Genomic DNA, 21,947 nt, shown 5'->3' on the forward strand with positions numbered 1-21,947 from the left:
CTGAAAACCTATTGGAAGAAATAATGACTGAAAACTTCCCCCACCTGGTGAAAGAAATAGACTTACAAGTCCAGAAAGTGCAGAGAACCCCAAACAAAAGGAATCCAAAGAGGACCACACCAAGACACATCATAATTAAAATGACAAGAGCAAAAGACAAAGAGAGAATATTAAAAGCAGCAAGAGAAAAACAGTTAGTTACCTACAAGGGAGCACCCATACGACTGTCAGCTGATTTCTCAACAGAAACTATGCGGGCCAGACGGGAGTGGCAAGAAATTTTCAAAGTGATGAATAGCAAGAACCTACAACCAAGATTACTCTACCCAGCAAAGCTATCATTCAGAATTGAAGGGCAGATAAAGAGCTTCACAGACAAGAAAAAGCTAAAGGAGTTCATCACCACCAAACCAGTATCATATGAAATGCTGAAAGGTATTCTTTAAGAAGAGGAAGAAGAAGAAAAAGGTAAAGATAAAAATTATGAACAACAAATACATATCTATCAACAAGTGAATCTAAAAATCAAGTGAATAAAAAAATCTGATGAACAGAATAAACTGGTGAATATAATAGAATCAGGGGCATAGAAAGGGAGTGGACTGACAATTTTTGGGGGGAAAGGGGTGTGGGGTGCGGGAAGAGACTGAACAAAAATCATACACCTATGGATGAGGACAGTGGGGGTTGGGGGGTAAGGGCAGAGGGTGGGGTGGGAACCGGGTGGAGGGGAGCTATGGGGGGGGAAAGAGGAACAATTGTAATAATCTGAACAATAAAGATTTATTAAATTAAAAAAAAATAAGCTGTGTCTGACATATCTTTATATCCCGTACCCTTGCAGGAGACTAATATTTATTTAGTGCCTTTATGTGCAGGCACTTGATATATTTATCCCATTATGGGCTACACACTTGATATACATATCTTTTAACTTCATAGGAGTCAAAAGAAGTAGTGTTATCTTCAGTCTACGGATGGGAAGATGGAGTCTCAAAGAGTTAATTTAGTTGCCCAAAGTAACACAATGAATAGGTATTGAGGTTGAGACTTGAGCATATGTCTTTGAAAACTTTAGGTTTCCATCCTTCCTCCATTCTTCTCATTCCTGAAGTGCCTTAGGAACTTGTCTGCAAGGCCTTAGCATAAAATTGAGCTTTTAGACTCAGTTATCCTCTTATTTGGTTTTCTCTCTACCTGCTTTTAGCTTTCCTACACTGATTCCTTTTCCCACTAATGTTATGCTTTCCTGAAAACTCAGACAGGAATACTGCTATCACCAATAAGTTATGAAAGTTTTTATCAGCCTCTTTGCTCTTGAGGAAAGAGGAGATAATTTTCACTTGAATTGCCCACATCAGCTGCCATCACAGATGTTCTGATCCCTATCATCTCTTGACATAATCTCCTAGCCTCCCAAACAGCCTATCCTCTACTCTCAACCTCCTCCAATACACTCCCAAATCTAGAGTAACCTTTTTAAATAACAAATCGTATGAAATGTTACTTCCCTGCTTCAAATCTTGCAATGGTTCCCAATCACCTATTCCCCTCATGCAGGCACACAGGTCCTCTGTAGGCTCCTTCTCCCTCCCCATCCCGTCTCCTTCCTACACACCCCGCACTCCGGCTGGACTGCATTACTTGTGATCCAGTGAACACACTGTGCTCCTCCTAGTCTTCTGCCGTAACGCGTTCTTTTCCTTTTGTCTGAACAGGCTTCCTTTCCATCTATTCTCCCCCTGGACAATCCGCTCATCCTTTATAATTCACTTTCTCTACACCTGATTACTGATCACACCATGTACCTTTAATGCAATGCTTATCATTGCCTATCACTTGCTTTTCTATCCCAGAGCGCTCGATGAAAAAATAAATGTTTGTTGGATTCATATATTTAGAAAACCACCACTGAATATCTGATAAAAGAAATGCACCAGTATATTGTTTAGGGCAGTGGTCGGCAAACTGCGGCTCGCGAGCCACATGCAGCTCTTTGGCCCCTTGAGTGTGGCTCTTCCACAAAATACCACGTGTGGGTGCGCACGTACAGTGCGATTGAAACTTCATGGCCCATGCGCAGAAGTCGGTTGTTGGCTCTCAAAAGAAATTTCAATCATTGTACTGTTGATATTTGGCTCTGTTGACTAATGAGTTTACCGACCACTGGTCTAGTCCATTGAATTTTCTGAGGAATCTGTACTTTTGATTCATGACCTCTTTTCCCTCATATGGCATTAATTTTTAATATCACTTAGAGAAATTGTATAGTTTGCAACATAGCTACAGACACTATATAAATATCCATCCTTCTTTTTACTGGTTATTGCCCCCAATTGTCATGCTATTTGAGTTCTTGTGTCTGCTTTTCATAGTTTTTCTGCCTTCTCCCTTGCTCGCTTTTGTAATTTTTTTCTGCTTTAAAAGTGATGGCTATTTCCAAATTCTCTGTTTAAAAATTGTGGTTAGCTGAGGAAACAGATTACCTGATCTGTAATCATCAAACCACACCTGAAACATTGTACCCATCTCTAAGCATAAATAAGTGGAACCATAGTCCTAATAGAGTAATGGTAAAACAGTGCAAGGAAATTAGGATGTTTAGCCTAAAAAGGAGACAACTTGGGCTGACGTTGTTGTTTTCTTCAAATACTTAAGGAGCTTTCAGGCTGAGGAGACATTTGACTCCTTCTTTGATACAACGAAAAATAGAACTCAGGAAGGGAGATGGTGAAGTTTCAGGGAGGCAGGTTTAGCTCCATTTAAGGGTACCTGTCATTTTGAGTAGGAAAATTTCTTGAAAGTTGACATTAGGTGGATTTTATAAGTTAGATGCAATCTTGAGTGAAAGTGCTTTGGGCTCACTGAATAAAAATTTGATCCTTGGAGGCTGTTCAGAACAGTTGAATACAGCACCTGCTTAGTGGTTTTATCACTGAAATTAGATTCCTGCCCTAGAGTCTAAGGCATCATTCTTCTCACTCTGGTGGCTGTGAAATGTTCCCTGGCTTTAGACTGATTTCCTGATATATGCAAATAGAACCTTCCCACTGACCTATCTTGTCAGGTGGAGTTTAGGAAATGAAACCATGAGCATGGGTTGTGTCTGTGGCTATGTTTAACAGATTTAAAGAGGTTCATGAATTAGCCAGGAAGGAAACTGTCTGCTCTTTTTATTTCCTTTAAAAAAGGATTCTTATACTCATAGATAAAGCAATGTGTTGTTTTGTGTCTGAAAGGGCTGAGTGGACTGTGGAGGTAATGCAGCTTCTTTAAATAATGATTGGGTCTTGTTTGGTTTGGACTGCACACGAGCACACGTGGAACTCTCAAAGGGAACAGTCTCATATTAAAACAATAACAACAAAACTGTCACTGACCAGACCAAAATAATTTCTGAAATTAACATAGCATTCAATAGCTCATGGAACTCAATGGGACTGTTACAATGAAAGTGTGGCACATTTTTATCCAAGGACCTCAGATAAACTATATTTTATAATTATTATTGGAAGTAATAATCACAATATATAGAAATACATTCATATAACAGAGTCAGGCCTTGCTATTGAAATAGTATTTATAATACACAGGAGAAAACAACTTGAAGAATAACTACAATTTAAACATTTTTTTGAAGATGACTGATGATACAAAAATCATGGCAAGCACAGAAGGACTGCCTCAGGTTTCTGCAGTCTCACCACTTGAAATGACATGAAAGGTGTGATTTGCAAATTTTGTGCCACAATAATTGTACATTAACACATTTCAGGGAAGGCCTCACACAGCAGGAAGTATACACTATGTTTAATAAAATTCCAAGACTAAAGAATAGGAAAAGATCAAAATAATTGTCTTTGATATCTAGCTACTCCTTCCTATCACCCTTAGTCAGCTCTCAGTTCCTTTCTTCTCTGATCCCTGACTGTCCTCCATTTCAGCTTCTCTCTTCTTGAACCCTGCCCCCAAATCCACTCCCATGACTCTCCTGGCACTAGGAAGGATGTGATAAACTAATTCACATGATGATGTTGGTGATTGAGGTTACTCCTCTCATGGGTGTTGGCAACTCAAAAGGGTTTCCCAAGGAGAGAATAGTGCTCAAACCAGAGAGCTGAACTGACTGCCCAGTAATTTCACACAGGAGGGCCAGGGGTGGGGATGTGGGGTGTTTGGGGAGGAGAAAGGGGTATGGCTGCAAATTTACAATGGACTGCAAATCTACAATGACCTAAAGCTGGCCTTGATCAAGAATTCAAAAAGTGGTGATGGAATTAATTCAGTTCTAATATCTTATGCTTATTGAACATGCAATGAACTTTTTTAAAAGCACATAATGTGCATTAACCTCCTTAACTTTTGCAATAATCTAATGAAGTTTTTTTTCTATTTACAAGTGAGAACCTGAGGCTCAGAGGGATTTAGGACTCTGTCCATAGTTACGAAGCTAGGAAGCGACAGAGCTGAAAACTGAGTCCATGTTTAACCATTCTGCACAATTGCCTCTCAGCTCCAAGGCAGCAGGGCCTAGTGGGGAAGAGGGCCCACTCTAAAGCAAGGTGCATCACTTCTCATGAGCCATATAACCTTGGGCAAAGTACTTAGCTTCCTAGTGCTTTAGTTCATTATCTACAAAATGGTAATCCAACTTTAATGGGTTGTTGTAAGAATTAGCACACTTAAAACAGTATCTGGCATATAATAGAAACTTTTAAAATATTAGTTAACATCATTATTTGTCAATATGATCAACCAAATCCCATTGTGAAAAAACCTTCTGTAAATAGTTTTTCTAGTTACCCAAATGGTGTTCCAAACCACAAAATTCCTATTTGACCTAAAGATTTAACTTGCTGCACTCAAAGTGTGTTACAGAACTGATGACACATAAAAGCAATTTTAAATATATTTACCTTAAAATTACTCTTGAAAATGTACTTCAAATTTAATCCTAATACAGTACTTCCATACATCACTGTCCTTCAGAGGGGTTCCAAATTGTTGTACAGATTCCTAAAAAGCTTCACAAATTATATGAAGGCCAATTTTAATCTACCTAATAATAGAGGAATATGCAAATTAGCCAGGACGCCATAACATCACAACTGAACAGCAGGAACCTGAGGCTACATGGTGCCTGGCCAGGACGAGGGACCTCAGGCCATGCCCCCAGCCCAACAGGGCTTGATGGGGGACCTCAGGCCATGCCCCTCTCCTGGTGGGGCTTGACGGGGGACCTCAGGCCACGCCCCCTGCCCCAGCACAGGGCTGGGAGACCTCAGGCCATGCCCCGCACCCAGAGGGGCTTGATGGGGGTGGGGCTGGCCGGGTCTGGGTCTCACCCAATGGGGGAGGGGCCGGCTGGGTCTGGGTCTCCTGCGTTTTCGAAGTGTGTGTGGGTGTTGGGCGGGGACTTGACTCTAGGTCCCACGGCGTGCTCCAGACTCTGCCAGGAGGGAGATTTTAATATATACTTCACTAATTTTCTTTCATCTCTGACACTTCTTCTATAGAGAAAGAGCAAATAGCAATATTAAAATATTTCCTCTAATTAATTCCCTTTTAATGTGCATGAATTTCATGCACCAGCCACTAGTATTCTGATAAGCCTTAGAAAATTACACCAATTTGGAACCACACATCACATGGGTGTGATGTCCCTAAGACCCTGTGCTAACTCCTAGTAATTGTCAAATCCCACCCATGTTTCCATTGGCCTTCTTTTCCCTGCCATGTGCAGCTGGAGTATTTCATGCACTGAACTCATTAGCTGTCACAGGCAAGTTGAAGCCGGGTCTAGTCAGGCTAGTGTGTGGATGTTTGACCTCTGAGAAAACATCTAAGACTTGTGCAGGAAGAGATGCTGCTGACTTCAGTCAGTCTCCCAGCCTAAGGTCATCCTAATGGTTGCTTTCCAATAAAGACAGAGATTGAGCTATCGAATGAGTTAGAGATAGAGCACAGATACCACATTGCATCTTTTAAAATTCTTATTTTATTATTCAGTGAGCAGGAATAGACTAAATAGGTTTTTCTTTTCTAATAAATGTTCATCTTGGAGATGTTTTTCCTGTGTTGATTCTTTAAATGTGTAAGTGCACACAAACACATGAGGAATTTTGCCTGAGTAAGGACTGTGGAATTACTTTGGGGGCCAACTTCCTGCCCCTTGGAATGCCGTGGGAATGTTCCCACCGTGGGAGGGGGCCTCTAGCAGGGCACTCCATGCAGGAGGCATCTGCAGACATAACTCCTCTCAAGATGCTATCAGTGTCTCCAACAGCCAAAGGCCACTGTACCCTCAGCTGGTCCCCATCAGATTCCACAAAACTTATTTGCAGCATTAGTAAAAAAGTGTGTGTGTGCACATGCATGTATATGTGTGTGTGTGTGTGTGTGTGTGTGTGTGTGAACAGCAAGGCAACATCAGACCTCTCACTGTGTGGGCTGAAATACAAACTTATATTAATTTGAGCTTAAAATATTCCCATGGAGAAGATGCATACTGAACAAAAAAAGGTGATCATGCTTTGAAACTTCTTCAAGGAGGTTGTTCTCAATTTCATGAGGTTCAGGGAAACTTAACCACAAGCTGACAAAGCAGCAAATAAAGCCAAATTCATTGATTCACTCAAGCAATAATTGCAGGATGCCTAGTATGTGTGACACACTATGTGAGAGGTAGTTCCAGACCATGCCCTTTCACTTACCACTATAAACTAGCACCCAGAACAGAACCTGGGATATAGGTGATGTTCCTATGTCTGTTGGATTAACACACATGAACAGGAATTTGACCATGAATGCTTTGAAAGCTTAATGAAATTCTTTGGAGACAAAGCAAAACGTAATATAGCCACTCATTCACCCAATCTGATGAGTGGGGATATAAAGAAAAATAAGATGTGCCTCAGCCACTGGGAAGCTTACATTCTGGTAGAGAATCAGCAAAGGCCAAAACATAATGGTGCAGAAGGCCTGGCATAATTAAGAAACTACAAGTATTTTTCTATGACGGGAACAAGTGTCAGGATAACAGGAGATGAAGCTGAAGAGATAGGAAAGTTTGGGGTAGGATCTAAGGGTTTTTTGTTTTTTTTTTATCTGACAGTGACAGGGGGATGTGCATGTGGCAAAGATGGAATTTAGGCAGAGGCGTAATAGGATTAAATTTGTGATTTGGGACGCTCACTCTGGCTACAGAGTGGAGGAGAGACTGGAGGGAGTCAAGGCTGGTTAGGGAGCTAATGCAGGTGTCCAGGCCTTCATTTGGGCAATAATTGTGAGGAAGGACAGGAGGTGATAATTCCATGAGCCATGAAAGTGTTATCAGGAAATGGAATTCTTGGGGTGCTGCGAGAAAAGAATTTCCTGAGGCCCCCACGAGAGGATGGGGTTTCATGGAAAGCTTTATTGATGATATAAAATTAAGGAGGTTCCCCTCAAGGTTCTATCTCTGTCCATCTCGCCATGGAAGAAGTCCAATTTTGTCTTCGGCAGGGCTAGAATTATGGCCACTGCCCAGAGTTTCTGTTCCATATTAAAGTACAGCCCAGTTCAGCATCTGGCTAGCTTAGTTCATTGCTGTGGAGAGAGAACAGGCAAGCCCACCAGCAAGTGCAGGTCACAGAGAAAGAGAGAGGGTACTCTGTCTGGGGTTTTTAACCTGGACCTTCTTCAAACTAGCCAATTAACAATCCAAGATTTCACACACTCCTAATAGGGTCCACCCCTTAGCCAATCCATTGTTCCCAAGCTAGACTGACAGGCAAGCACCGCCCCTGTGCCACCCCAACTTCTACTGCACATGTGCCTGTCTCCCCCTTTTACCCCCAACAATCCAGTACTGGAGGGCGGAAGGAGGGGTGTTATTCTCCTTGGAGGAACAATGCTGCAATTCCCTGGGCTGTGAAGCTGTAGCTTGCTTGTGAAACAAACAGGCTTATGCTTCCTTGGTGAATATGCTCAACAATGTCTGACTCTCCCTATGCTCTCTTCCTTTATTAACATTAACTAGCTAATTATGACAATAACAGAAGTAGAATGGGCAGGGCCTTGTGATGGACTGGATAGAGAGAATATGTCAGTTTCCCCTCTAACCTAAAAGGTACACTGCAGGGACTCTGGCCTACAGGAGGTACATGTACTTGGTGGCTGGATAGGTAAAAAAGGAGGAAGCTCCGGTGTCTAGCTTGTGTATTTGCTATTATTCAGGGCAGAGAACCTTCACACAGATGCTCAGATTCTCTGCAGTCTGGTCCATCCTAGATCTTGCATTATACTATCATCAGCCCCTATCATTTCTCAATCCTGGGTCTTAACTCATACTGTTCCCTCTGCCCTATAATGCCCTCTCCTGTCTTCATCTCTTTAAGTCAAAACCATTTCAAATGTCACCTCTTCAAAAAAGTATTAGATCCCTTCAACCTCAGATACTTTTAAAATCTCATTTCTTTGTATTTGCCTTAAGTCTATTGCTTCGGTTTGTGAGTGAGTGCCTTGAGAGGTACAACTTTCCCTCATTCATCTTCCTATCTCCTCCAGCCTGGAACCTCGCCTGTGGTAGGATTCAATACATCTTTGTTGGATTGAAACAAAGAGCCAAAAAAGTGTCTATCTATGAAGTGGGGATATTATTGCCACCTACTTCATAGGGTGGTTATGAAAGCTAGGCACATAAGTGCTCAATAAATGATACCATCCACACCATCATTTCTAAAAAGAGTAAGTTTCACTTATTCTTGGTCTAACTTAATACTGAGCCTCTGCCTCCTTTTAATGAAGTTGGAGGATAAGGGCATTACTTTAGAAACTCCTGGGAAACTGTCCACGGGAGTCAGTAAGCAGGGAGCTGCCATCCTGGCCCACTGGGCATTTCTTTACAACGCCCAGAATTTCCTCTCTGGAGGCTTCTCTTGAATACTTTGGGTCTTTTCTTTCTGGTCATACGGGAACAGTGCTCAGCTTTTGATCTCTGTGATTCTGGGAAATGGGCGATTGGGAAGAATCCCATCCAGCAGTTACCTCTTCTCACCTCAGTCCCTGCAGGCTGACTGCTGGAGAGGCCGAGTGCAGAGCCCCAGGCTGGGAGTTGGGGGTGGGGGGTGGGGAGGGCACCTTGGCCTGGCTGTTCCAAAAGCAGTGAGCAGGCAATTGTGACAGTCCTTGAGCTTTATTTTTATTTTTTAAATCTACTTTGAAGGATGTTGTGAATCCCAAAGGAGCCCTTTTATGTATTTTTTTTCTTTTTCTTTAGAAGTTCCTCTAAAACCCATTAGGGAGATTTAACATATTCCAGATTTAGCACTTTAATGAGCTTTTGTTCCTGCCATAATTTTTTCCCATTTTTAACTTCTCCTCTGATTTTTAATTAGCTATTTCTGGGATTATGAAGTTTGCAAATTCAACAGCAAAATTTCTGGAAAGACTTTTAATTGGTGTGTGAGTTTATTGTGATGATATTGTGGACCCTGCCTGAAACAGACACGGATTTTCACGCCAGCAGATTGCATTCGCCATGATGAACATTTAGGGGCACTAGACATCTTTTATAAAATCACAAGGACCCACCTGGCTGGCATGGTTTAGTGGTTGAGCATCAGAACCCGGAACCAAGAGGTGGTGGGTTCGATTCCTGGTTAGGGCACATGCCTGGGTTGCAGGCTCAGTCCCCAGGGGAGGTACATGCAGGAGGCAGCCGATTGATGATGTTTCTCTCTCATTGATGTTTCTATCTCTCTCTCCCTCTCCCTTACTCTTTCTCTAAAAATCAATAAAAACATATTTTTTAAAAAAATAAATAAATAAAATCACAAAGACCCTGCATTTGGGAGTCGCTATTTAACCACCTTGGTGTTTTTGTTTTTCCAGGAACCTCAGAAAAGTCAAATCTAGAGCTAATCACTCTGACGTGCACCTGTGTGGCTGCGACCCTCTTCTGGCTACTGTTAACTCTCTTTATCCGAAAACTGAAAAGGGTAAGAACATTTCAGATAAGTCCTGCGCTCCTTTTTGCATAATATTCTAAAATGCTCACCTGATGTATGGGACAGGCACTAAACAAGTGTTAGACCCTATCCTTCCCCTTACCTCTGGCTCCTACCTCTGTCCTGGTAAGCACTGGAAAATGAATCATTAAAATGTCTCTCAGCCATAAAGTGGTATATTCAAAAGAAAAGCTAGAGAATGGACAGATGAATATTTCCCAGGGACCAAAAGGATATTCTTATATAAAAATATGTAATGAAGTCTTTAAATTTAATTTAGCATAAGACCTATGAAGTCTTAGTCTTCTTAACCTTATTCTCTGCTAAGAAACAAAAAAGAAAAAAGAGGAAGTCCCCCCTCTGACTGTCTCTCACTATACAGCAACACAAAGATGGGCACTGCTGTTCCAGACTCGCTGAACCCATGATCAAACGCAGTTCTTCGGAGTGCAGGGTTCAGGCTGGAATTCAGGACATCAGATTTCTATAATTCTGCCTATAGCACGACTTGCTTCTCTGAAGTTCAGTGGGAAAGAGCCAACATTCATTCATCCACTTATGCCTCAAATATTTACTGTGTGCTTGCTCTATGCAGAGTGCCAGGCCAGTGGTGAGCAAATGCTACAGTCTGGGGCTTTAATCAAGTACACAGACAATGCAAAGTGTAACAACAGTGAGCTGAGTAAAAGATGCATAAGAGGGGTGGTCAGGCAAAGAAGCAGGGAAAGTGTTGCAGGCAGAGAGGAGAGTGCATGAGGCTAGGGCAGGGCAGAGGGACACCATGAGAATGAGTGACTGACAGAAGGCCAGAGGTCGCAGTGGTGGAAACAAGGTATGAAGTGTGGAGAGGAGGGGAGGGGAAGGGAGAGGGGGGAGGGGAGGGGAGGAGGGGAGGGGAGAGGGGGGAGGGGAGGGGAGGAGGGGAGGGGAGAGGGGGGAGGGGAGGGGAGGAGGGGAGGGGAGAGGGGGGAGGGGAGGGGAGAGGAGGAGGGGAGGGAAGGGGAGGGGAGGGGAGGGGAGGGGAGGGGAGAGGGGGGAGGGGAGGGGAGGGGAGGGGAGGGGAGGGGAGGGGAGGGGAGGGGAGGGGAGGGGAGGGGAGGGGAGGGGAGGGGAGGAAGGAGAGGAGAGGCTGCAATGCCTGAGCAGGCAGGCTTGAGGTTATAGGAGGGAATTTAGTCCATTCTCTAGAATGAATAGGAAGCCTTGGAGCAGGGAAGAGGGTTGTGAAGCAAAGGTAGGCAATTATAAAAGTGTGAGAAATTTGTGTCGGCAAAGATTATTTTGGCTGCTGTGAGGAGAATGGACCAGGAGGGTCACCTAGTAAAAGAGTTGACAGTAGTCCAAGGAAGAAATGACGTTAGCTCAGTCTAAATGATTAGAGTCAAGAGATATTTAGGAGGCAAAATCAAGAAAACTTGAAATGTCTAGATATTTATTAGCCCTTATTAATGTACCAGGCTTGTGGGAAGCTCTTTATGCAGTATCTGTTAATCCTTCCAAAAATGCAAAGGTAAAATGTATAATTATTACCATTTTATAGAGAGGGAAACTGATGTTCAGGAATTAAAATAACTTGTCCAAAGTCACAATGCTGATTAGAGTTGGAGCTGAGTTTTGAAGCCAGGTCTTTTGGCCTTAGGCTGGATATTCAAAACTAATAATGTGTACTTTATAGCGTTAGTATGGGAGGCAAGGCTAGCAGCATCCTCTACAATGAATGTGTAACATCAGGCTTTTGCTATATGGAGTGACTGGTTTTGAGACAGGACAATTCAGGCCACTGCTTGAGAAGGAACAGGTCAAATAATAGTATTTGAAGTATCATATAGAGAAAGAGATTTAGCAAAAGAAAAACTTGCCAAAATCTGTGAGGGAGTACAAAGACTATAGGAGTTCAAAGGAGGAGAGCAGGAGAAAACACTTCAGAGAAAGAAAAGTTTAGAGACAGACTTTGAAGGTCATAGCTGGAAGGAAAGAAGCAGAAAAATACAGCCCCCTCCCCACTACTCCGCAGATTAGGGAGGGAGTCCAGTTATTTTGCCTATAGTGGCAGAGTGGAAACAACACTGGAAAGGCAAATTGGGACTAAATTGAGTGGATCTTTTGTATTTTTTTTTAATCTATGAAATTTTGATGTCAATAAGAAATGATGAGCCCTAGCCGGTTTTGCTCAGTGGGTAGAGTGTTGCCCTGTGGACTGAAGGGTCCTGGGTTCGATTCCGGTCAAGGGCATATACCTCGGTTGCAAGCTCCCAGCCCTGGGAGGCAACCAATCAATGTGTCTCTCTCTCACATTGGTGTTTCTCTCTGTCTCTACCTCTCCCTTCCACTCTCTCTAAAAATCAATGGAAAAAATATTTTTGGGTGAGGACTTTTAAAAAATAAGAAAAGAAAAGGATGAGAACAAGTAACAGAATGCCTATAAAATCTGACAAGTGATTCATTGTGAGAGGCAAAGAGGAAAAAGGCATCAAAAGCTATCTCCATGTGGTTTCTCTAATCACAATGAAAATTCCTCACTGATAAAGACTTTATCTTTTTATCTCTACTCTGCATAAGCCAGTGTTATAATTACAGCCAACATTTATTGATGCTTACTGTATACCAGGCTCTGTTTTAACAGCTTTACATGAATTATATCACTTGATATTCACAACAGCCCTATGTGTTAAGTACCATCATTTGACAGATAAGGCAACTATGCTTTAAAAGCTTAAGCAGCTTATCCATTGTTATGTTCTGGTCAGAAGTTGAGTTGTGATTCAAATCCAAGCATGAGACTCAGTGTCTGGGCCCTGAAGCACTTAGCTGTGCAATTTTCATGCCAAGCACCTAGTAGCTGCTCAGTGTTAATGTCAATTGAAAGAGCAAATATTTGTCAACTAAGATTCTACTATCACACTCCCCTCAAAGCCCTTGCTTAAGGTTTTTGTTTTGTTTTGTTTTGAGCATTTTTGGTGCTTCCTCTCATCTGCCTTATTGAGATAAACCATAAAATTCCACAGGGGCCACGTGGGGAGACTGTCTTCTGTTGCCTGCTCCCCGGCTTCCATCACAACACTGCCAACCTCCCCTAGCATCCTGCCGAACCCAAGACATTCCCTGCCACGCTCAGCAATCCTATGCTCTCTGAAGACTGGGGATTGCTTCTCGTAGCCTTGGCTATGTTGGACATTGGAAAGTTTAGTCATAAAACCAACTCCCGCTGGTTCTCTAATAAACACCCCACATTCCTGTTATAGGAATTTATACTCCTCTACAGTCTTACAGACTCCCACCAGTGTCTGACAGGCTGGGCCTTTACAGTCTAATACCAGTGGCAAATGCAGTTCATGACAAACGTGCTCCCTATCTTTCTCTGTTATCCATTCTTTATGGAGGCCAGGTAAATCTTTCTGCCTTGAGCTATTTATCACACATTTTAGTGATAATTTTTGTGAGAAAGAGACTGATTGCAAGTGATGGATGAGGTGAGCTGTGACAGCCCAGAACAGGATGAATAAGGGCTGAAGAACGTGGGTGACTGTGACATGGTGTGTATGGAGAGGTTGTCCTCTCTACTGAATTCTGATCTGGTTGAGGGAAAGCACTGAAGGGAAAGGCCCTAAAACTCATTTAAATGAAATTTACATAACTCTGGCAAGAGTTATCAAAACCCACCTTATGTTGGTAAGCATACTTCCTTTCTGTCCTGCCCACAGAAATACAATCAATTCTACAATTAACTAACAGGAAATACAAGCATGGATATGAATTTAGACACTAAATGTAAATCCAGTTATTTATGATCTGAAAAAAGGGTATTTTTCTGGGCTTGATTTGCATTACCAATATTAAAAAATGCACCTGAAGGCAGATGTCCGCCTTACTTGATGTACACCTTATTTATTTGATGTCCTACCAATGGTCAAAGGAACTTGGAATGAATGTTGCTACGTGTAAGTCTTACTCCTTGGTATTTGAAATAATGAACTTCTGTTTCTTACTGAAGGTAAATTCGATTCTAATCTCACTAATGGACCCTGTGGTCATTTTCAGGCAGCTAAGTGGCCAGGCCTTCTGAGTATATTTAAGTACTTCATATGAAATGTACCTCTAGGCTGTCCCAGGGAGGTAGACCCTGAGCTTACTTTATCACCTCTATCCTTTCTTGAAAATGTTGAAAGCCACAATCATGGATCCCCCCCTCCCCCGCTGTCAGCCTATTTGTAATGTATATTTCTGCTTACACAGAATGGCCATGTAAAGTTATTTTTAGTCCTTGTGTGGAATGATTTTATTAAAATGCTTTGCAGAACAAGCAAATAAGGTTGCTGGAGAATCTGAGGGCCTTTCATCTGTGACTAGAGGCCCGGTGCACAGATTTGTGCACCAGTGGGGTCTCTCGGCCTAGCCTGTGGGGATCAGGCCAAAACTGGCTCTCCGACATCCCCCAAGGGGTCCCGGATTGCAAGAGGATGCACAAGCCAGGCCAAGGGACCCCACCAGTGCACAATTGGGGCCAGGAAGGGACCATGGGAGGGCTCTAGGCCGTGGCAGCCCAACTCACCCAGTCCAGATTGGCCGGACCCCAGCAGCAAGCTAACCTACCAGTCAGAGCATCTGCCCCCTGGTGGTCAGTGCACATCATAGTGACTGGTCGAACAGTAATACAGTCGGACACTTAGCATATGAAGCTTTTATTATATAGGATAATACTACAGAAATGCAAGGCAGGAACAACAAGGGTTGTTTGATAGACATCACATGCTCAGGTGTGATGTGCATATGTGTGTGCTACTTTCTGTACCTGACCATATGTTTTAACCAAATGAACCAAAATAGCAGGAGATATTGCCTAGTATTGTTTTAAATTGGCTATCAGAGGTTTTTTAAGTCGTTGATGACTTTGGGATCTCTTTATTTCTCAGTCTTCTTCTGAAATAAAAACTGACTACCTATCAATTATAATGGACCCAGATGAAGTTCCCCTGGATGAGCAGTGTGAGCGGCTCCCGTATGATGCCAGCAAGTGGGAGTTTGCCCGGGAGAGACTTAAACTAGGTAATGTATTTGTTCAACAGATTCCTAAACCATACTAAGCACCTGCTTCATTGAGGAATGCAAAAATAGGCTAGACTTGGGATTCTACCCTCAACAGTTCACAACCTAGCAAGGGAGAGGGACACAGAGGTATATGAGTCTATGAGTATGTGGAGAGGATGGTTTAAGGGACAAGGAGCACCTGTTCATTCTTTCAACAGTTACCAAGCACCTTCTCTAAGCAGCAGACACAAAAGTATTTGAGTCTCTTCCCTCTAAGGAGATCACCATAACAGTAGATAAGTGAAGGGAAAGGAGGAGAGATTAGTTCCATTAGGAGCCTTACAAGCACAGGTGCTCTTAATTAATGACATTTTTGAGGAGTCAGAAACTTCTGACCTGGAAAGCAATTCAAGATGACAAGGCACAGTAAAATCAAACATTTGGTGAAAGAGTTGGTACTCTTCAAGGTTGTGGATCAAAAACCACTCTGCACAAATCCACCAGTTACATACTTTGAATTTTCCTGGGTTTTCAAAAGGTCCAAACAGAGAAGAAAGTCTTAGGGGGTCACTTAAGTTTCACTTTTGAAAAGTGAGGACCGTTGTTTTCCAGGTAACACAGATACTGTAAACAATAGGCAAATGTGTTTTCCTTCAGCTTACCCCCAAGTTCCTCCAGTTTAGACATCACAGTGCAAATTACTCTCCAGCCCAGTTATTACAAAACAGTGGGAAGCTCAATTACTCCCACCCAAAATATTTGGCTTGTGGGTTCTGAAAGTTTTCCACTCGCTCTGATGTATGCCAGAATAGCTGGAACTAGGAAAAGAGGCCATGCATCCAGTGTGCCCAGAGCTTCTCACTCGGTATAAAGAGCCTGTTGTTCCAAATTCAGTGGCACTGCCTGTTCTTCCCCTACATGCAGGTCATTGTCATACAATGAAAAGATATTGGGCCCTAGCTGGTTTGGCTCAGTGGATAGAGCTTAGGCCTGTGGAGTAAAGGTCCCAGGTTCGATTCTGGGTACATGCCAGGGTTGCAGGCTTGATCCCCAGTAGGGGGTGTGCAGGAGGCAGCCAATCAATGATTCTCTCTCATCATTGATGTTTCTATCTCTCTCTCCACTCCCCCTTCATCTCTGAAATCAATAAAAATATATTTTAAAAAAATATTGGCATTTCTTTGGAGGTGGAGGTGGAGGTGTGAGGTGACAGAGAGGGAGAAATGACTTTTCTCATTCTCTTAGGCCTTGAAATGATCCCACTTACATTTCTTTCTACATGAGAAAAAGTACTTAGCCCCAAGAGTATGTTCTGTTTGGCTTAGGGAAGAAAATTAGGAATCAAACAAAAGCCAGTAATGGCTGCTGACAAGAAAAAAAAAATCAACCAAATTTTGAGTAGATAAGGGCAGGTGGCACACTGGTGAGTTCCATCTGCAAGTCTAAATTATATGGCAGCCTGCCCAGCCCCTTCAGTGACCTTGTCATGGAACATGGGATAATTTTTCCACAACCATAAGCCATTCTCAGGCCATGTTGCTTTCCAGAGTTATGAGTCGCAATTAAATACGCTCCTTCCAATGCAGGACACATGAGCTTTCCACCCCTTTTCTTCATTCCTTGGCCTAGTGTCACTGTGACCATAACACATCGAGAGGGAGATCCAGTCCTTCTACCAGATTTCCCCTAGGGCTCCATGAGTATAGATAATTCCATTTCAGGAGATTCTTCTTATTGAAGATCTTTCTCATGGTTCTTTTCCTTCCCAGATGCTATGATTTGGCTAATATACATGTGAGTATCTTTGATGGGTGAGAGGAAGTGCAGCAAAGTCTCAATGCAGAGTGTGGCTGCAAGGGCCAGAGTAATGCTCTTCGTACTAACTTGGGAGCAAATAGGCCCAAGATTTGTTGTTTGTTTGTTTGTTTGCTTGTTTGTTTTAAGCCAAATAAATGAGAAAAAGAAATCAGAAGCAGTGTCTGTTAAGTGAAAGTAACCAAGACTATATCTGGATAGATGGGAAGAAAAGGCAGGTTTGATGGGCAGAATTACAACAGAGTTCTGAATGTAGAGAAAAGCATAGATCAAGCTGCTTCTGATCTCAGCTGTCTGCAGTCTGTGGGTTACTTTCAGTCCTGGAGAGAGAAGTCAGAATTTAGAGTACCTGATAGATACCAGTAGACACAGTTAGAAACAGTCAAAGGTGTTGCTACCAGTGAAATTCCTGAAATCCAGTAACTATTTTGTTGGTGATTCTACATTAAACCCAGAGAGAATTCCCCTCCTATACATTTATAAAGGTCTGACATTGCACCTTTCTGTTGGAAAAATTGTCAGAATTAGCAAATATGGGAAACAACACAGGGAGTCTGGAAATTGGCAGGTGAATGGGACCTGGGCTGGTGCTGCCTCTTATAAGACCAGCCCTGGATGCTAGAGAGGAGCTCAGCCCCATGCTGCCATACACTGTCCCCAGAGTGTCCCAGGGACCCTGGCCAGTCATTCTTGGAAGAAATTCCAAAATCCTTTCATTGTATGACTATGACCTAGCAGTTTACAAGCTAATGAGTGGCATTTAGGTAACACCAAGGAAGACTTTAAGAGAAAAGGAGGATCAGGCCAGGTCAAGTCCAGTGTGACTGGGCTCTCCCAATACTGAAATATGAGTCTGCAGAAGGATTCCAGTGCACCAGATGATTAAAGAGCCCATAACAGCCCAGCCAGAGTGGCTCAGTGTTTGAGCATCGACCTATGAACCAGGAAGTCATGGTTCTATTTCCTGTCAGGGCACATTGCCTGAGTTGAGAGCTTGGTCCCCAGTAGGGGGTATGCAGGAGGTAGCCAATCAATGATTCTCTCTCATCATTGATATTTCTCTCTCTCTCTCCCTCTCCCTTCCTCTCTGAAATCAATAATCCTATCTAATAAGGAGGTGATATGCAAATTGACCATCACTGCAACACATAAGATGGCCACCCCCTGTGGACACAAGATGGCCACCACAAGATGGCCACCACAAGATGGCCACCACAAGATGGCTAGCAGGGGAGGGAAGTTGTGGGTGATCAGGCCAGCAGGGGAGGGCAGTTGGGAGGGACCAGGACTGAAAGGGAGGGCACTTGGGGGCAATCAGGCCTTCAGGGGAGGGCAGTTTGGGATGACCGGGCCAGCAGAGGATGGCAGTTGGGGGGGACCAGGACTGCAGGGAAAGATAGATGGGGGGGCCCCTGGCCTGCAGGGGAGGGCAGTTGGGGGGGACCAGGCCTGCAGGGGAGGGCAGTTGGGGGCAACCAGGCTGGCAAGGGAGGGAAGTTAGGGGTGACCAGGCCAGCAGGGGAAGGCAGTTGGGGGCAACCAGGCTGGCAAGGGAGGGCAGTTAAGGGGTGACCGGGCTGGCAGGGGAGGGCAGTTGGGGGCAACCAGGCCTGCAAGGGAGGACAGTTAGGGGTGACCAGGCTGGCAGGCAGAAGTGGTTAGGGGCAATCAGGCAGGCAGACAGCCGAGCAGTTGGGAGAGGGATTGTGAGAGAGATGTCCCAGATTGGAGAGGGTGCAGGCTGGGCTGAGGTACACACACACACCCATGCACGAATTTCATGCACTGGGCATCTAGTATATATATAAAGAGCCCATAACAGCTTCATGCTGCTTTGTGAGGCAGCAATCAGCTTCCAAGAGAACAAAGGAAAAGACTGAGGAAAGTCAAGTGAGAACGAGTTGATTCTCAGTAATAGAAGCAAAGTCCCCAAACACTGGTTAAAACAAAGAGTGTTGTAATGGCTAAGAAGGGAATGTACGGGGACTGAAGTGTGGAAAGAAAAGGATTCCATTTGCCCCAAACAAGCAGGAGTCTTTGCAGCCTGTGGAGAGGTGTCCCAAGACAGAGATTATCTTACCACTTCTCAGGCTCAGGACACTTTTCATATTAGATGGTAAAAGGAACTTCAAAAGGGAAGCATTGTTCTTGTACCCTAAAAAAGCAAGGAATAAGCCTGCAACCAAATGCAGCAATTTTCACAAGTCTGGGGAAGGTATCTGCCCGTGCTCTTTCAATATGTGATCTCCACGTCCTGCACCTTGAAGGGCCACTCAAGGCTCTTCTATTTAAGCTAACAGTCCCCTTGCTGGTCTATATCTTGGACAATTTTATCTGAAGAAGGAAGCACTGACTACAGCCCAGCCCATGGCGTGTGCTCTAGAAGGAATGAACGATCTTTATCAGTCACTACAGGTACATGTGTGACCACAGGAAAGGCTTGTGATGTCACCAGTGTTCCCCTCCTAATGCAGAGTGTGTCCCTATGAGATAGATGCAGAGACTGCTACAGAAAAGCTCATATAATTATGTTAGTAATTGAACACTTCCCATGTCTTTACTGTATGCCTAGGGTGGTTGGTAATGGAAGATACTAAGCAGCGGCAGAGTGAAGACATCATTGTTACTGAGTAGTTGTGCATAAAAAGTATAAAGGTCCTAATGTAGTGAAGCAGGAAAGCTTCATTACAAACTTTACAAGAATTAAAAAGAAAAGAAAAACTATATTCCTTGGGGGAAGAGATTGGACTATGAGGAAGGGAGGGAAGGAGGGAGGGAGGGAGGGAGGGAGGGAGGGAGGGAGGGAGGGAGGGAGGGAGGGAGGGAGGGAGGGAGGGAGGCTAACTAACTGAGAGCTTGTTATCAGGACAGTCTCAGAATGAGGACTTGGTTTCGAGAGATGTTGTGTTAAATCAACACTAACTACCGGGCCTTAACTTTTGACCAGAGGCATTTTGTTGACTTTTTTCACCCAGACTAACCAAAAAAGAGTGACTTCTTTGGCTCACTCCTTTTGTCTTATCATGCTTGAAGTGTACTGTTTCTCTAGGTTCTACTTAGCTACCTACTTCTGGTGATCCAAAAGGAAGTCCCCTGATATAAAAGTAGCTGAGATTATCCGGGGATGCCTCTCAAGGTCTTCATCTCATGTGTCCCTCTAGTTACCTAGGATTGTATGAGACTTGCTTTGACTATCTCACAAGTTCCCAAATGTTAATTCTGCACTAATATCCAGCAAACCTTCTATGCAGCGGGTACTGGGCTAGGCTCTGGGAAGACTCACACAGGTCATTGTCCCTCTCAGTCAAGTTGTCTCATGCAAGGGTGAGGAAAGAAACATGTGAATAGTTGATACAGTGTAACAGCAGATGCCATGAAAGAACCCTTGCTTTGTTATTGCATTTGGCAACCACCTCTCTATGGCTGAAACAAATTACTACCAGTGGTTGATAGGCTCATGTGCTGAACATGAAGATTTATAATCATCGTATGAAGAAATGTTAGAAATACTGGTTTCTATTTTGCCTGGCAAGGAAGTCAGAGAAACGAGTTAGTGGGGGGGGGGGGGGGGTTGTTTTGTTTTGTTTGTTAATCTATGAAGCATTATTATAACCAATAGCAATAACTATCATTCTCAATTTCTCGCTTTCTGCTAAAAATAGATCATAAGGAATGTCCTTAAGTGGCAAGAAAAGGGGCCTAGGTTAGACACAAGGAAATATTCTTGTTAATAATGTTATTAAACAATGGAAGAGACTACCCAGGATTTGCTGGCCTCTCCCTTCCAGGAGGATTTTGTAAAGAGGAAACTGGCCATCCACCTGCACGAAAAGCCTTCTAGGTGTGAAGAATGTGGGTGTCTCAGAAGCACAGTAAAGAGTTGGAAAAAAGATACTCCAGAAATGTCCCTTACTTTGACTCTTTTGGGGTCAGTTCCTTGGAGATCCCATTCAAAGTTACATGTGCCTCACGGCTACAAATAGGAAAAATGGCACTTCCTTCCTAAAAAAGACTTAAACTCGAACCCCTGGCTTGGTAAACAAATCAATGTATTCTTTTCATTGTAGGAAAATCACTTGGAAGAGGGGCTTTTGGAAAAGTGGTACAAGCATCTGCATTTGGCATTAAGAAATCACCCACCTGCCGGACTGTGGCTGTAAAAATGCTAAAAGGTATGGACACTGTAGTTTGGCTTTCAACTGACCCACTGCATTTCCTAAATGTTGGTATAAGTTGGATGTGGCCTAGGAACAGGTACAAGATATTTCTGCTCTGGTCACATAACTTTATTCTACTGCTGGAAGCCCCTTGACTTTAGGACGTTTAGGTGAGGCCAGAGAGAGTTCAGGATAAACCTTGTAAATGAAACAATCAGCAGCATCCACGGGAAAGTGACTCCTGTCACCTCAAAAATATTTCTCTTACCACATCTCAGACTTGACACTATCAGGGACTTAAGCCCATGGTAACCAATTTTTTGAAATGATCCACTTGACATTATAATGGAAACTTTGCTGTACATCACAAATCCCAAAGGCTTAACTGGGGTTTGACCTAACTATAAGGTAAGATTATGAAACTAAAACAAGTGAGATGATCAAAACCGTAAACTATTTAATACTGTCAAGTCCCAACCATAAAACTTGTCCTCTTTAGAAATGAAAAACAACAAATTATCTTTCAAGTGCGAAGTGGGAGGAGGTAAAGCCAAATCACACAGGAATGTATGACCACTGCCATAGATAGTCTGAGAGTGAAAATTATGTAAACCAAACAAATCAAAACTCATAGATTTTTTAAAGTTTAGAAAATAATTCATTTCCTCAGTTATGATGGAATTTTCTGTTATTTCAATGCATCTTAAGGTCCCCAAACCAAAAGAAACAGGAATGAAAACCCAAAGGGCAGCTTTCAGCTTTCCAAGGTCTCCAAGATAATGCCAGGGGATTTTGAGGCACAGAAAGCTATATGCCCAACTAAGCAGGTACCTAGCAAAGGCTTCAGGAGAAAAATGGCCATTTGCTTAGGGAGACTTCAAAGTTCTTCCTCTTCTTCCAGCCCTGACACCATCATTGCCCAAGTATCATGTCATGATATTTTCCACCTCAAAAGGCTGTC

General features: G+C 43.2%; 1 protein-coding gene across 3 annotated transcripts in view; it reads left to right on the forward strand.

Annotated features, from left to right (window-relative positions):
• FLT1 (fms related receptor tyrosine kinase 1) overlaps positions 1-21,947 on the forward strand; it is a 215,233-nt gene that overhangs the window by 140,504 nt on the left and 52,782 nt on the right. For 2 of the 3 annotated variants that reach the window (XM_080658492.1, XM_080658493.1), the window contains 3 exons: positions 9,874-9,980; positions 14,900-15,032; positions 20,897-21,001. In XM_080658492.1, coding sequence (XP_080514618.1) covers positions 9,874-9,980; positions 14,900-15,032; positions 20,897-21,001 — 345 coding nt within the window. Of the gene's footprint in view, positions 1-9,873; positions 9,981-14,899; positions 15,033-20,896; positions 21,002-21,947 lie in introns of those variants that run through there. The other variant, XR_013960060.1, reaches the window with a different exon arrangement.

Source organism: Plecotus auritus, assembly GCF_963455305.1.
Source record: "Plecotus auritus genome assembly, chromosome: 3".
NCBI classification, from domain to species: Eukaryota; Metazoa; Chordata; class Mammalia; order Chiroptera; family Vespertilionidae; genus Plecotus; species Plecotus auritus.